This window comes from Ziziphus jujuba, chromosome 8 (genome assembly GCF_031755915.1).
Source record: "Ziziphus jujuba cultivar Dongzao chromosome 8, ASM3175591v1".
In the NCBI taxonomy this organism is placed as follows: Eukaryota; Viridiplantae; Streptophyta; class Magnoliopsida; order Rosales; family Rhamnaceae; genus Ziziphus; species Ziziphus jujuba.
Window position 1 is genome coordinate 22,676,122 of NC_083386.1, and position 13,792 is coordinate 22,689,913.

The 13,792-nt window shown below is 36.6% G+C and overlaps 2 protein-coding genes across 2 annotated transcripts in view; both read right to left on the bottom strand.

Annotated features, from left to right (window-relative positions):
• Positions 1 to 418: 418 nt before the first annotated feature.
• LOC107414083 (DUF724 domain-containing protein 3) overlaps positions 419 to 13,792 on the bottom strand; it is an 85,338-nt gene continuing 71,964 nt past the window's right edge. Inside the window, exons 8-14 of the mRNA XM_060819856.1 lie at positions 2,566 to 2,647; positions 2,398 to 2,487; positions 2,252 to 2,326; positions 1,935 to 2,099; positions 1,600 to 1,782; positions 1,313 to 1,447; positions 419 to 1,212 (exon numbers count right to left, since the gene is read on the bottom strand). Of these exons, the coding sequence (XP_060675839.1) occupies positions 608 to 1,212; positions 1,313 to 1,447; positions 1,600 to 1,782; positions 1,935 to 2,099; positions 2,252 to 2,326; positions 2,398 to 2,487; positions 2,566 to 2,647 (1,335 nt within the window). The 3' untranslated portion in view covers positions 419 to 607. The remainder of the gene's footprint in view (positions 1,213 to 1,312; positions 1,448 to 1,599; positions 1,783 to 1,934; positions 2,100 to 2,251; positions 2,327 to 2,397; positions 2,488 to 2,565; positions 2,648 to 13,792) is intronic.
• On the bottom strand, positions 8,556 to 11,027 carry LOC132804973 (DUF724 domain-containing protein 1-like). The gene is made up of 5 exons (XM_060819537.1): positions 10,866 to 11,027; positions 9,855 to 9,939; positions 9,709 to 9,783; positions 9,419 to 9,589; positions 8,556 to 9,354 (listed from the first exon to the last, which is right to left on the bottom strand). Exons 1-5 carry the CDS (start codon positions 11,025 to 11,027, stop codon positions 8,735 to 8,737), a joined length of 1,113 nt encoding a protein of 370 aa, XP_060675520.1. The 3' UTR covers positions 8,556 to 8,734.

The window sequence follows — 13,792 nt, forward strand, 5'->3', positions numbered from 1 at the left end:
TCTTTATCCCTATTATTACGAAATTGCCATTGGTTATTCTGGTCCTTATGGCAAATTCAACCATTGCATGCAAGCTCCTAATCCAGAACTAGAATTAAAGCTTTGATATATATATATATATATATATTTATGGCCATTTTAAGTATTGGGTATAATTTGTGGTTAGGCTGCCTAATGAACAGAATTGCCATCTAGAACAACCGCTAGTAAACCAGGCAACCTTCACAGCAAAGATGTTTTTCCCTGCATACGAAAAGCTGAAAAGCTACATAACCTATCGCTGAAAAGCTATTGCAAAGAGAGGAAAAGCAGAAAGTAAAGCAGGATCATAAATAAATAGAGAAAAAGAAGAAACAAGAATACATTAAATATTATTTGAGCCAAAAAAACAAAGAATATATTAAATATTAAAGTGGCAAAACAAAAGGATATTGATTATATTTACGTAATATAAAGCATCACCATTGTAAATAGCTTTATACAAATTCCAAAAAGCCAGTTTAAATGACTTGCCATGAAGCCAAAATTATATATTCTGCAAACTCCATAACCTGTCACCACCCGTCACCCATACGCCTCAAAAATAAAACAACCAGATACATAATAATCAAAATTGACGGAGAACAAGGAAAGTTTGCTTCATTCTCAGTATGTCTTCAGTAATAACAGAATCTACTGACTGCAACATATCTAGATCAGTGCTAATGGCCACAGTCTTAGTAATTAGCCTTGCCTTCTTTTCTTCCAACTTCTTCATCTCCTTGAGAAGCTCACCAACTTCTTCATTAGTTTTGATCTTCTCATAAGTGGACTCGGTGATCTTAGTTTTGATCCCTAACGAGTCATCTTGAAGTTGTCTCAGCTTAACTTGAAATAGCTGCATCTCACTGAGCCGATCCCGTAATGTATCAACATTGAATCCCATCTTTTCCATTTCAACAAGTGTTTCGATAGCATCATTGAAGAATTCCCTAGGAGAATCTATTTCCAACTTTGCAATCGTCTCAACAAAAGAAACAAAGGCCAACATATTGCCAATAGCTAATCCTTCCCGATATATCTCTTTAGACTTCACTAAAGGCTGAAAATGGGGATTCTGGGGCAATTTTCTGAATACTTCCATCGATTCAATTTGTTGCCAAATTGAAAATTTTTTCACAAATGGCAAAGATAAACTGTTGTTTTGCTCATTGTCGCCTGTGAAACGTGTTCCTTTAGGGTGGCAATTGAATTGGTCAAGTTTTCAAGTGTAATTACTCATCAATCAAATATATTACACCAACACTGAATTTGGAAATTTGTTGCAGCTTACCTGAGTCATCAGCATTTTCTATAGAATGAATTTCATTGATATGCACTGATAAAGGTTGATTATCAGAAACATCGTTGCTAGATATTCCATCCACAGCCACCATAACTTCTTCTGTCAAGCAATCTGTTGCATAGACTACAAAATTAAGACAGACCTCAATGCATCATCAGATTTATCAATATCTATAACACCTCCAACTCCATGCGGTTGCTTACTTACAAAATCGACAGAAATTTGTTTCCCTAATTTTTGTTTTAACTTATTACACAGCAGTGAGCTCTCCATACCTGGAATTCTCACAGCCAATTCAGATTTATTGGTTCCACAATCTTCAACACCTGCAGGTCCATTTAGTTGCTTATCAGAAACCCCGCTGCTAGATATTCTATCTACAGCCACCATAACTTGTTCTGTCAAGCAATCTGTTGTAGGGACTAGAGGTGTTCCATCTCTCAATACATCTTCACAGCCTACAAAATTAAAAGAGCCCACAATGCATCATTAGATTTATCAATATCTAAAACACCTCAGCTCCATACGGTTGCTTGCTTACAAAATGGGTAAAAAATTTGTTTCACTAATTTTTGTTTCAACCTATTATACAGCATTGAGCTCTCCATACCTGGAACTCCCACAGTCAATTCAGATTTATCAGTTCTACGATCTTCAACACCTACAGTTCCATTTAGTTGCATATGAGAAACATCCACAGCCACGATAACTTCTTCTGTCGAGCAATCTGTAGTAAAGACTAGAGCTGTTCCATCTTTCAATACATCTTCAGAGCCTACAAAATTAAGAGAGAACTCAATGCATCATTAGATTTATCAATATCTACAACACCCCCAGCTCCAAAAGGTTGCTCGTTTACAAAATGGGCAAAATTTTGTTTCCCTAGTTTTTGTTTTAACTTATCATAAAGAAGTGAGCTCTCCATACCTGGTACTCTCACAGTCAATTCAGATTTATCAGGTCTACAATCTTCGACAACAGCAGCTCCATTTAGTTGATCACCTACAAGATTTGATGGAGATTAGTTTCCTGAAAGTGTTTAACTTATTATAATAGCATTGAGCCACCCCTACCAGACACTTCAACCCGTGCGGTTATAGGTAATTCAACTTTATCAGTAGTGCAATCTACAGCAATAACTCCAGCTCCATTATGTCGCTTACCTACAAATGTTAACACAAAGTAGTATAAAAAAAACATATTACCAGCCAACAATAATTGGTACTCAGCTTATTGCCTACCTACTGCTGCAGCTTGCCCATTTGCGATAGATAATTTATCTTCTCCCTTCCCTTGTATTTCATTACTCACTCCAACATTATTCTGTATTTTAATCTCAAACATGAGTAGTGTACTCATATTATAATTAACAATATTCAGAGGAACAGATAAACAAAGAGGGATCATAGCATGCCTCAGCATTTAGGCTACAGGTAGAATTGCGAACTTAGTTGGATGGTTAAAAGCATGAAAAATAATAATAATAATAATAATTATAAAATAAAAACTAAAATAAAAAATTTGACTCTCCCCAAAAAATGAATCTTAAATGATAGTGTAAAGAATAAATATTTCCTAGAAGTCTTGTATATGCATTATGTTAGTACTTCCATCAAGTCTGCACAGCACTTCAATATTTGGTTTGTGATCTGTGCCTGAAAGACATATAACTTATGTGGCAAAGACATAGCTTGATACATAATGTCATATTGAAGACAGCAGATCCAAAATGGTCACTGTTGCTTCAAAAGTGACCAAATGCTATATAATCTGTACTGTCATGACCACAGGTAACCAAGAGATTCTTAGACTGAATACTTCTGCCAAACCCCTCTCCTGAAAGCTCTTTTTCCCTTAAATTATTATGTCATACTAGGGTTTCTCTGTTGTATGGTTACAATCACTAAGTCTCACTCGATCATTCAAATAACTCCTTAGAACTCATACAAGCTTTAGATCTACCTTATTAGGAAGTGGAGAAGACTCTTCAGCATGTGAGACCGTTAATACCTCAGAGTCTGCCCCTGAAATGCAAGAAGATTAATTTCTTTTATTACCAGCCAAAATTTAATAATATCTATAGATTATAAAAGGTTACTGCATAAATTCTGCATGACCATACCTGCTACTAAATATTCCATATTTTTTGAATGAGATTTTGGTAATATAACTCTCCTTTTAAATGTCCTGGTCCATGTTCCCAGATATTCAGGTTTTCGCATCAGCAAGCTTCCCCTCTTTTTAGGAGATACAGTTTTTACTTTCCCCAGTCTTCCAACTTCTTGTTGCTTAATCTTCTACGGGAGGAAGAACATAAATTTTAGTGAAAGCACAAGATTATGGAATAAAAAGACATAAGAGAAAGTAGCAAACCTTGCCACCAGAGTACAAAATTTAAATTGAGTCGGCCATCAAAAAACCAAACATGTGACACATTAAATCAAATTATGATTCAGTAGGTTTACAAAAGGACTAATTATTAGAAGGTTGAGTAAAAACTGATTGTTTTAGTTAATTACTTAACCATCTGTTTGGCCCTTCCTTATCAAATTCAGCCAAAATTAAGTTGTCTGAATCTAGTTTTAACTTCTTGAAAGGATTCAATTTTAGCATTAAATATCAATTCACTTTCATTTCACGTGCGGTTTTTAAATAATCTAATTCATTAATATAAGGACTCACCTGCTCCTTTTGAGTGTCTTCTTTGTTGGTGGAACAAGACGTTTCTTCTTCTGTCTTTTCCATTCTAGCACCTCTACTTTCATTTCGTGATGCTACCTTGGAGTTTTTGGTGCTGTTGCATGCATGTGGGTACAATGGTTTACAAACTGGATTGTATTTCACATTCTGAGGCAAAAAGACATTATATAAGATTCCCTTTAACTTGTTTGAATCTATATTATTAATTTCGGCAACTTAAACTGATGTAGATCACAAACATTTCTGAGTTAAGCATATCTCAACGCTATTACGGAAAAAAAAAAAAAATAAATAACTTTGTTGATGATAAACTGATATTTTTTCGTATAGCAACCAAAAATGTTAAGCACCAAACTCATTGCATTTTAAATTTTTCATGAATAATTGTACTCCAATAAAATTGCTCTCAACCAGAATTATCATATGAGCAAACTAATTTAGATTTAGAGGATTTTCATGCATCAGTAAAACTTATTCATGAATGAACATAACAACTCTAGTAGGACCATCAATTAGGCCATGTTTCCTCAATAATGAAATTAACAAGTGCCACATCTTTCTACCTCTCCAAGTCCACAACATTAGAATTCTATATGAATGGCAACATAAGACCCACATTATAAACCTACAAATAAAAATAAAAAAGAGAGAAAGAGGAGGCATTCAACATATTACTATCCAAACTCATAGAAAACTACAAAGCCAACAAAATCCTCTCACTTATTTCTACTCAAACAAAGAAAAGAAAAAAAGAAAATAGTATATGTACCATTGATTTTGTTTCCCATTGTCCACCAACCCATTCCAAGTGCGGCCTCAGTTCAGACTGATCATATTCCTTCACCTTCTTTACATGCAAAGTAGTGACAGTATACCTGCTACCTATAAGAACTTTGGTAATCACTCCAACCCACCATCGGATACCATCAAACGCATTTACCTTTTCAAATAAATCAAATTTCACTTCCACTTGAGGAGGATGAGGTCGAATTTGATGGAGTTGTACAGATATTTTATGAAGAACTTCCTCAGTTTTGGAGTTCTTAGACTGCACCAAGAAACAGTTTGGACCTACTTCCCCAAGAAAAATTGCAGGTGACCAAACAATGCAGGGAAGTTCATTGTCAAGATTCACTTCTATGGCTTCCCCTGGGCTGAAAAGTGATGATCCTGTTGTTTCCTTTAAGGAATTATTGAAAAAAAAAAGTTATTTTGTATTCCAACCAAAAAAAAAAAGAATAAGAAGCAAAAGTAGTATTTAAAAGTAGTTGTTACACTGATGGACTTAGAGAAATCAGAGTTACATATATGTAAACATGTAAAAATGCAGATGCATGTCTAGTCAAAAAAGGAGAGGGAAAAAAAAAAAAAAAAAGAACTAGAAGTAAATAAATAAAATTCTTGGAAAAGGGGGACACATAGTTATAAATAGAACTAGAAGTCAATAAATAAAATTCTTGGAAAAGGGGACACATAGTTATTGATTCTACGGCTAAATATCTTCTGTTTTGAGGGCCATAATATTTTGAGCGCATCATGATTGTGATAAAAATGGTCATTCAGAAATATGCAAGTCTGTGTGAGAAAAAGAGATACCAATAATGTTCATACAACGCACAGGTAGGAGGATACAATTGTGCATATATGGCACTTAAAAACTTTATTTCTGAACTAGAAAAGCATTATATTTTGCATTAAGAAAACAAAAATAAGAAACTGTATCTTTGGCATTTTCTCAAGTTTATGCAATATGATAGACCAACCACTCGAAAATTATAGTTTTTGTTAAATGTTGAGCCGCTTTAAATCTCAACCAACTTATACCTATAATTGTATATGTTATGAAATTACAATACTTCCACCAATATACCAACATTAGTTACTTTAACCAATTAAAATCACTTTTACAGTATTTCTGAGCTAATTTCTACATGTTCACTCTCCCATCTTCCTTGGGAAATAAGGCAAATAAAACAGTGCTTTTGAGGCGGCAAGCAAATTGCAGCCTCCCAAGGAACTCTTAAGTCCCTTCACTTTGTACAGAATTTGTATTTAAAAAAATCCTCAAATAGTGAAAGGTCGAAATAGCAGACCATCCATCATATACACATTCACAATGACAACAAAACATTCATTTGGCCTTAATAACCTTAGAAAATGACGACGAATACTTCAAAACTCTCAGTAAAAACAAAAATTTCCCTCAAATGCCACAAATTCGAAGTAATTTTTTTTTTTAATTATTTGTTGAAAAAAATAATATCGTTTGACTCGTCGTATTATCACACCCAACAGTGAGCTGAAGAAAAACTAAAACTCAAACTCCATTTATTTATTTTTCTATTACTTCATTTTCCAGAAGAAAAACCAAAACCAGAGACAGAGAACTTTACAAAAATAAGGGATGAAGAAAGAAAAGAAAATGGAAAATGCCTAGAAAAGCTTAAACCTCAACTCAAACTCTATTTATATATTTTTCTATCACTCCATCTTCCAGCCGATGAAAAACCCAAACCCAAAACCAGAAACAGAGAGCTCCACAACAAATAAGGTAAAGGAACAAAAAAAAAAAAAAAAAAAAAAAAAAAAAAAAAAAAAGCCTTGAAAAAGCTTAAAACCTCTAGAAAATCATAGAATACGAACCAAACCCACAAAATATTATTTAAAAATATAAAAACCTTTTTACCTGCTTTTCAGGACGACTCCAAATACCCTTTACCCAATCCCAGTGAAGCCTAATCTGAGAGCGATCTAACTCCAAAATATCAGGTGGGAATTTGAACTTCACATAGTATTTGTCCTCGACGACATTGGTAACTACTCCGGTCCACCAAACGTCCCTGTGTAGAGCGTCCACAACGTCATTGTGCTCAATCACCTGCTCAGGAGCTTCAGGTGGTGGCAACGGCCTAATGAATGAAACGTCAACGTACTCAGTGAGTGGTTTATTGCCGCCATCGGTGAGAAAGTTTTCGTACTGGATCAGAAACTTGGAGTCGGAGCTTCTCTTCCGCTTCCTTTGAGAGGTACTCTTATACGGTGGTCGGAGGATCACGGCCGAGAACCATGAGTTATGGAAACCGTCTTCTTCGCAGAAAACCTCCACTTTGGAACCAACTTGAAGGTGCTCTTCTTCTATGTTACCGTTATTATCCATTTTCTCCATTTTTCGTTGCTTGTGGTTGAAGGTAAAAAGCAAACAAGGAAGCCGGAGAGTTTTTTAGGGGCTCGAAAAGACGGAAATATCAGTTCACGAGTTGTGCTGGCACCATTGATGGATCTGCCCACGTGGCAGTAGTTGGGTCTTACGTTTGCCATGTGGCAGTTTTGGGAAAGTGAGTCTTCACCAGTTGTGCTGAAAGAATCCCCCATAAAATATTTGTTTTTGTCCTTTTTTCCTTTTTTCTTTTTTTTCTTTTTGTTTTTTTTTTTGGCTCTTCATGATGTCCTGACAATTAAGAGTCAATCGGTCTTTTCTCTTTGTCATTCGTTCTAAGCCTCGGAGGCTACACCAAGTTAAGACATGGTTTTCTATATTATTACAAAATTTGCCATTCGTTTTCATTGCCGGTGGCACTGTTGTGTGTGCTCTGACACTGGCTTGAGTCGCATTCAAAGTCAAAGCAAAACATCCGAGGGGTGAATTAGGGGACTCCACATCCACCCGGCTAGACTTAGCTTCGTAATAAATTAGAAAAATATGACTTATTAAGCTTTTCATCATTTCAAATCGAAGTTATATTTACGGATAAGAGCCACGTGTAAATTGCCAAGTGGTAGCACTGATTCAGCGAATGGACTGCTTTTGGGGTACTTTCTTGTGGCATTTCTGCATTTGCCAAAATATGAATCCACAAGGACACTTTTCTTTCTCCATGAAATTTCGTTTTTCTTTGCAAACCAACAAAATTTTATTATATAAAAGTTTTAAGTTCTTAGAATATTAGGCTTTTAACATGCATAACTTCATGCTTCACATGCATTTTATGTTTTAAGTGAAACTTAGAAAGTTGTTTTGTTAGCAAACGTCCAACAAAAGGTTTGCTTTCTCTCAGACAATTTTTTTTTTTTTTATCAATTTAAATTATTCCCATTCTTTTGTGCTGCTGAATCTTGACACATTAAATATTTTACTACAACTATTCAAGTTTCCCAACAAATAAATATTAAAATTCACCCAAAAAAATATAAATATTAAAAAATTAACTCATTGTCTTTTCAGTACCTTTTTTTTTTTTTTTTTTTTAGTAAATATTGTCTTTTCAGTACCTGTACCAGCCCATTTCCCCCTCAAAACATGTAACCATGATGAGTATTATGCTTCAAATGGGCCGCTATGTGACACTTTAATGGTTCGGCTTTAAAGCATCAAGTCGACTCCAATTTTTTTTTTGTTTTTTAAATTATTGTGTTGACATTATGATATTTTAGAATATAAACTTATACAAAAAAAAATAGATTAAATATTTAAGCGGCAAAACAACAAAAAATTGATTTTTTTTTTTTTGGGGTAATAAAATTTGATTATATATATATATAATGTAAGTAGCACTCATGATATACAGCTTTACATTCACAAAACCAGTTTAAATGACTTACCATAGAGCCAAAAATATACATCGAGCAACTCCATGGCCTATCACCATGATGCCTCGAAAATACAAAACTAAATGCATGTGGTCAAACTCGACGGAGAACAAGGAAATTTTGCTACATTCTCTGGATGTTTTCAAGAATATCAGCATTTTCTGATTGCCACATATCTAGCTCAGTGCTAGTGGCCACAGTCTCAGTAATTAGCCTTGCCTTCTTTTCTTCCAACTTCTTCATCTCCAAGCAAAGCGCATAAAATTCTTTATTAACTTTGGTCCTCTTATGAACGGAATTAGTGATCTTAGTTTTGACCCCTTTGGAGTCATTTTCAAGTTGTCTCAACTTGACTTGAATTAGTTGCAACTCATTCAGACGACCTTGTAATGCCTCGACATTGAATCCCATTCTTTCCATTTCCACAAGTGTTTCGGTAGCTTCAATGAATAATTCCCCAGGAGCCTCTATCTCCAACTTTGTAATCATCTGAACCAACGAAAGAAAGGCAAACATATTACCTATAGCAAATCCCTCCCGATATATCTCTTTGGACTCCATTAAAGGCTGAAAATGGGGATTTTGAGGCAATCTTCTGAATGCTTCCATTGATTCAAATTGTTGCCAAATTGGAAATGTTTTCACAAAGGGCAAACATGGACCGTTGTTTTGCTCAATGTCACCTGTGGAACCTATTTCATAAGGTTGGCAACCCAAGTGGATTAAGTTTTCAAGAATAATTACTCATCAATCAACAATATTACAGCAACACAAGTCAACAAAATTTGGAAATTTGTGATAGCTTGCCTGAGTCATTGGCATTTTCTATAGAATGAATTTCATTGAAAGACATTGATAAAGGTTGATTATCAGAAACACTGTTGCTAGATATTCCATCCACAGCCACCATAACTTCTTCTGCCAAGCAATCTGTTGCAGAGACTAGATCTGTTCCATCTCTCAATGCATCTTCAGAGCCTACCAAAGTAAGACAGACATCAACGCATCATTAGATTTCCCACCATCTACAGTACCTCCAGCTCTATGCGGTTGCTTGCTTACAAAATCAAGAAAATTTGTTTCCCAAATTTCCATACCAGTAACTTCCACAGTTAATTCAGATTTATCAGTTCTACAATTTCGAACATCTGCAGCTCTATTGAGTTGATCACCTACAAAATTGACAGAGATTGGTTTCCCAAAAGTACTTTAATTCATTATTATAGCAGTAAGGCCCCCATACCAGGAACTTCAACGTGTGCGGTCATAGGCAATTTAACTTTATCAGTAGTGCAATCTACAGCAACAACTCCGGCTCCATTTTTTTGCTTACCCACAAATGTTGACAAAAAGTAGTAACACAAAAACAAATTACCAGCCAACAACAATTGATACCTTTGCTTATTACATACCTACTGCTGCAGCTAGTGCAATTACAATGGGTAATTTCTCTTCTTCTCCCTTCTTTAGTATTTAATTACTCACTCCAACATCATTCTGTATTTTAATCATGAACATGAATAAAGGACAGATATTATAATCAGCAATATTCAAAGGAACAGAAAAACATAGAGGAATCATAGCATGTGTAACATAGAGGGCTCATAGCATCTGCCAGAGATTAGTTTTCATCTATCAACAATATTAGATCATTAAAAAAATACTTCATAAATCCTACACGACTATACCTGTTGCTAAACATTACACATTTTTAGATTGAGATTTTGGTGGTATAACCCTACTTTTAAGTGTCATAGTACACGTTCCTAGAAATTCAGATTTTGGAATCAGCTATCTTCCCTAAAAATTAAGAGATACAGTTGGTAGTTTCCAAGTCTTCCAACTTCTTGTTCCATAATGTTCTACAGTAGGAAGAATATAAATTTTAGTAAAAGCACAAGTTTATGGAATAAACAAGACAATAAGAGAAAGTAGTAAACTTTGCTACCAGAGTACAAAATTTCAATTGAATCATCCATCAAAACACCAAACATGTACCTCATGAAATCAAATTATGACTCAGTAAGTTTACAAAAAGACTAGTTATTAGAAGGTTGACTACCAACAGATTGTATTAGTTAATTACATGATCATCTCCATTTGTCCCTTCTTCATCAAATAGCCATAATTAAGCTGTCTGAATCTAGTTTTAATTTCTTGAAAGGATTAATTTTAGTAATACCATTAAATGTCAATTCACTTTCCTTTCACATGAGGCTTCTAAGCAAGATAATTCATCAATTCAAGGACTCACCTGCTCCTTTTGACTGTAGCCTTTGTTGGTGGAGCAAGATGCTTCTTCTTCAGTGTTTTCCATTCTAGCACCTGAACTTTCATTACGTGTAGCTACAGTGGAGTTTTTGGTGCTATTGCATGCATGCAGATACTGTGGTTTATAATCTGGACTGTATGTCATATTCCGAGGCAAAAAGACACTATATAAGCCACCCTTAATTGAATCCACATTTTCAATTTTGGCAATTTGAACTAATGTAGATCACAAGGATTTCAGAGTTAAGACATCTCAATGACATTGATGCAGCAGCTGCAATATTTTAGTTTCTGTCTAAACTCAGCGTTTTATTTCCTTTTACTTCCCTTGCTGATATGGCCTGTTTTGTTATTTTAATTGCTGAGGTGGCTTCATGCCTTTTGTTTTTTTACCTTCACCCTGCGTGGTGACAAAGAGGAATATAAAAGTAGTTGTAAAAAACACAGATTGGCTAATTTCTGAAATAGACTGAAATGCTTGTTTTCTCTCATTTTTTTTCGTGACTCATACTGGAATTGGACCAGAGTTGGATCTGGACAGGAATGAGAGCCTGAGATCTGCTCCTTGGTAATTCCCTCTAGGATTTTCTGCATCAAATTGGTATCAGAGACCACAGGTCCCAGGTTATTCTCTCTGAAATTTCCATGGCTGGTTCCGGTGAAAGCTCTCAACGAAATTCTGGCGAAGACCCAAACTCGAAAATGCTCTTATCTGCAGTGGCTAAATTAGATCAGAAATTCGACACCCTTTCTAATGAGATTCGACAACTCTGTGCTGCAATACATTCTGGTCTGACGTTGAAAACTGGAGCTGCTGGTTCTCATCTCCCAGAGCACTCCGGCGACCGATCTGCAGCAACACAGATGCCACAGACGCCCATTCCTTTGGCACACCCAGCAGATCCACACCTCCAAGATTCGCCTCCTCCTCGAATTCCCAGAACTCAACACCGACAATTTCTGGATGTTCAGCAACGTATTCCACTCTCAATCGACTCGGACTCGGAAGATGAGATGGAGACAATGGCTATGAATCGAGCCCCTCAAGCTGGTCCTCACAGGTATGCTCGAGACCACCAACCTTTAGACTACCGAATTAAAGTAGATATTCCAAATTTTGATGGGTCTCTGAATATTGAGGATTTTCTTGATTGGGTACAAACTGTTGAGTCTTTCTTTGAGTATATGTCCATACCGGAGGATAAACAGGTTCGTTTGGTAGCTTACAAATTCCGTGGGGGAGCCTCGGCATGGTGGGAACAGGTTTTGAGTAATAGACGAAAACAAGGAAAGGGTCCGATACAATCTTGGTCAAGGCTACGCAGAATGTTGCGAGCCAGATTTCTCCCCGTTGATTTTGAGCAGATCCTTTACCAGCAGTATCACCATTGCCACCAAGGTAACCGTTCTATTAGTGAGTATCCTGAAGAATTTTATAGACTAAGTGCTCGGGTGAACTTGAATGAAAATGAAGGCCAACTAGTTGCTAGATATGTGGCTGGGTTACTTACTCCAATTCAAGAAAGAATAGAGCTTAGTCCTGTGTGGAATCTGAGTGAAGCTGTCAATTTAGCTTTCAAGATTGAAAAGCAAATTGAGAGGCATGTAACTAAAACACCAGCTAAATGGAAACCCATGAGTGAACTGTACCCACCAAAAATTAAATCCCTATCACCAGCAGCCCCTTACCAAAAGACCACCCCTGCTGATAATTCCATGAAAAGTACCAGCAAACCCCAAAACCAACCCAACCGGCCTTCAAATCCTTATGCCCGAAACTTTCCACTCAAGTGTTTCAAGTGTGGCCAGCAGGGGCACAAATCTAATGAATGTCCACTGCGAAAACAGATTAACATAGTGGAGACTCAAGACGATTCGGGAGAAGAGTTTGCCACCGTGGGGGATGAAACCAAGTTGGTGGATGAAGACCAAGGTGAACCAGTTATTTGCATCATCCAGAAGCTATTGTTCTCTCCTAAACACCCCATGGAGCCTCAACGCCATTCAATTTTCAAAACCAAATGTACTATCAACAAGAAGGTGTGTGAGGTGATTATAGACAGCGGGAGCAGCGAGAACATAGTGTCCAAGTCCTTGGTTAAAGCCTTGAAGCTTCCTACTATGAGTCACCCGAATCCTTACAAGGTGGGTTGGATTAAAAAGGGCATCGAAACCAAGGTCACCGAGCTGTGTAAAGTTCATTTCAGTATAGGAAAACATTATGCCGATGAGGTTGTTTGTGATGTTGTGGACATGGATGCATGCCATATTCTTTTAGGCCGACCTTGGCAGTTCGACAACTCTGTAACGCATGATGGTCGACAAAACACACATTCGTTTCAATGGAATGGGAAGAAAATTGTCCTACTTCCTTCCAAGCCCCAAAATGACCCTACTTTGCTGCCCACATCTGGAGTATCACCAGAACAACTCTCGGGAAAGGGTCCTATACTTTTAACAACCTCGGGAAAACATTTTGAGCTTCAAGCTAAACACTCACAGATCTGTTTCGGTATTGTAGCTTCACTTCAAGCTCCTGCAGATTCTCAATTTCCACAACCCATTCTCCAACTTCTTCAAGAGTTCGCTGAAATCTGTCCAAGTGAACTTCCGGATTCCCTACCACCCATGAGGGACATCCAACATGCTATTGACTTGCTACCCGGGGCCAAACTTCCTAATCTCCCTCACTACCGAATGCCACCAAAAGAAGTTCAAATCCTACAGCAAATGGTTGAGGACTTGCTGAAGAAGAACCTTATCCGAGAAAGCCTAAGTCCTTGTGCAGTACCAGCTCTTCTAGTCCCCAAAAAGAATGGTGAATGGAGAATGTGTATTGACAGCCGTGCTATCAATAAGATAACTACCAAATATCGGTTTCCCATTCCCCGGTTGGAAGACATGTTAGAC

Coding starts and splice junctions, on each gene's coding strand:
- LOC132804973 (XM_060819537.1), bottom strand. CDS start 11,027: ATGACATACAGTCCAGATTATAAACCACAGTATCTGCATGCATGCAAT. Junction 9,940..10,865: donor GCTACAGTCAAAAGGAGCAG/GTGAGTCCTTGA, acceptor TTTGTGGGTAAG/CAAAAAAATGGAGCCGGAGT. Junction 9,590..9,708: donor ATTAACTGTGGAAGTTACTG/GTATGGAAATTT, acceptor TTACTTTGGTAG/GCTCTGAAGATGCATTGAGA.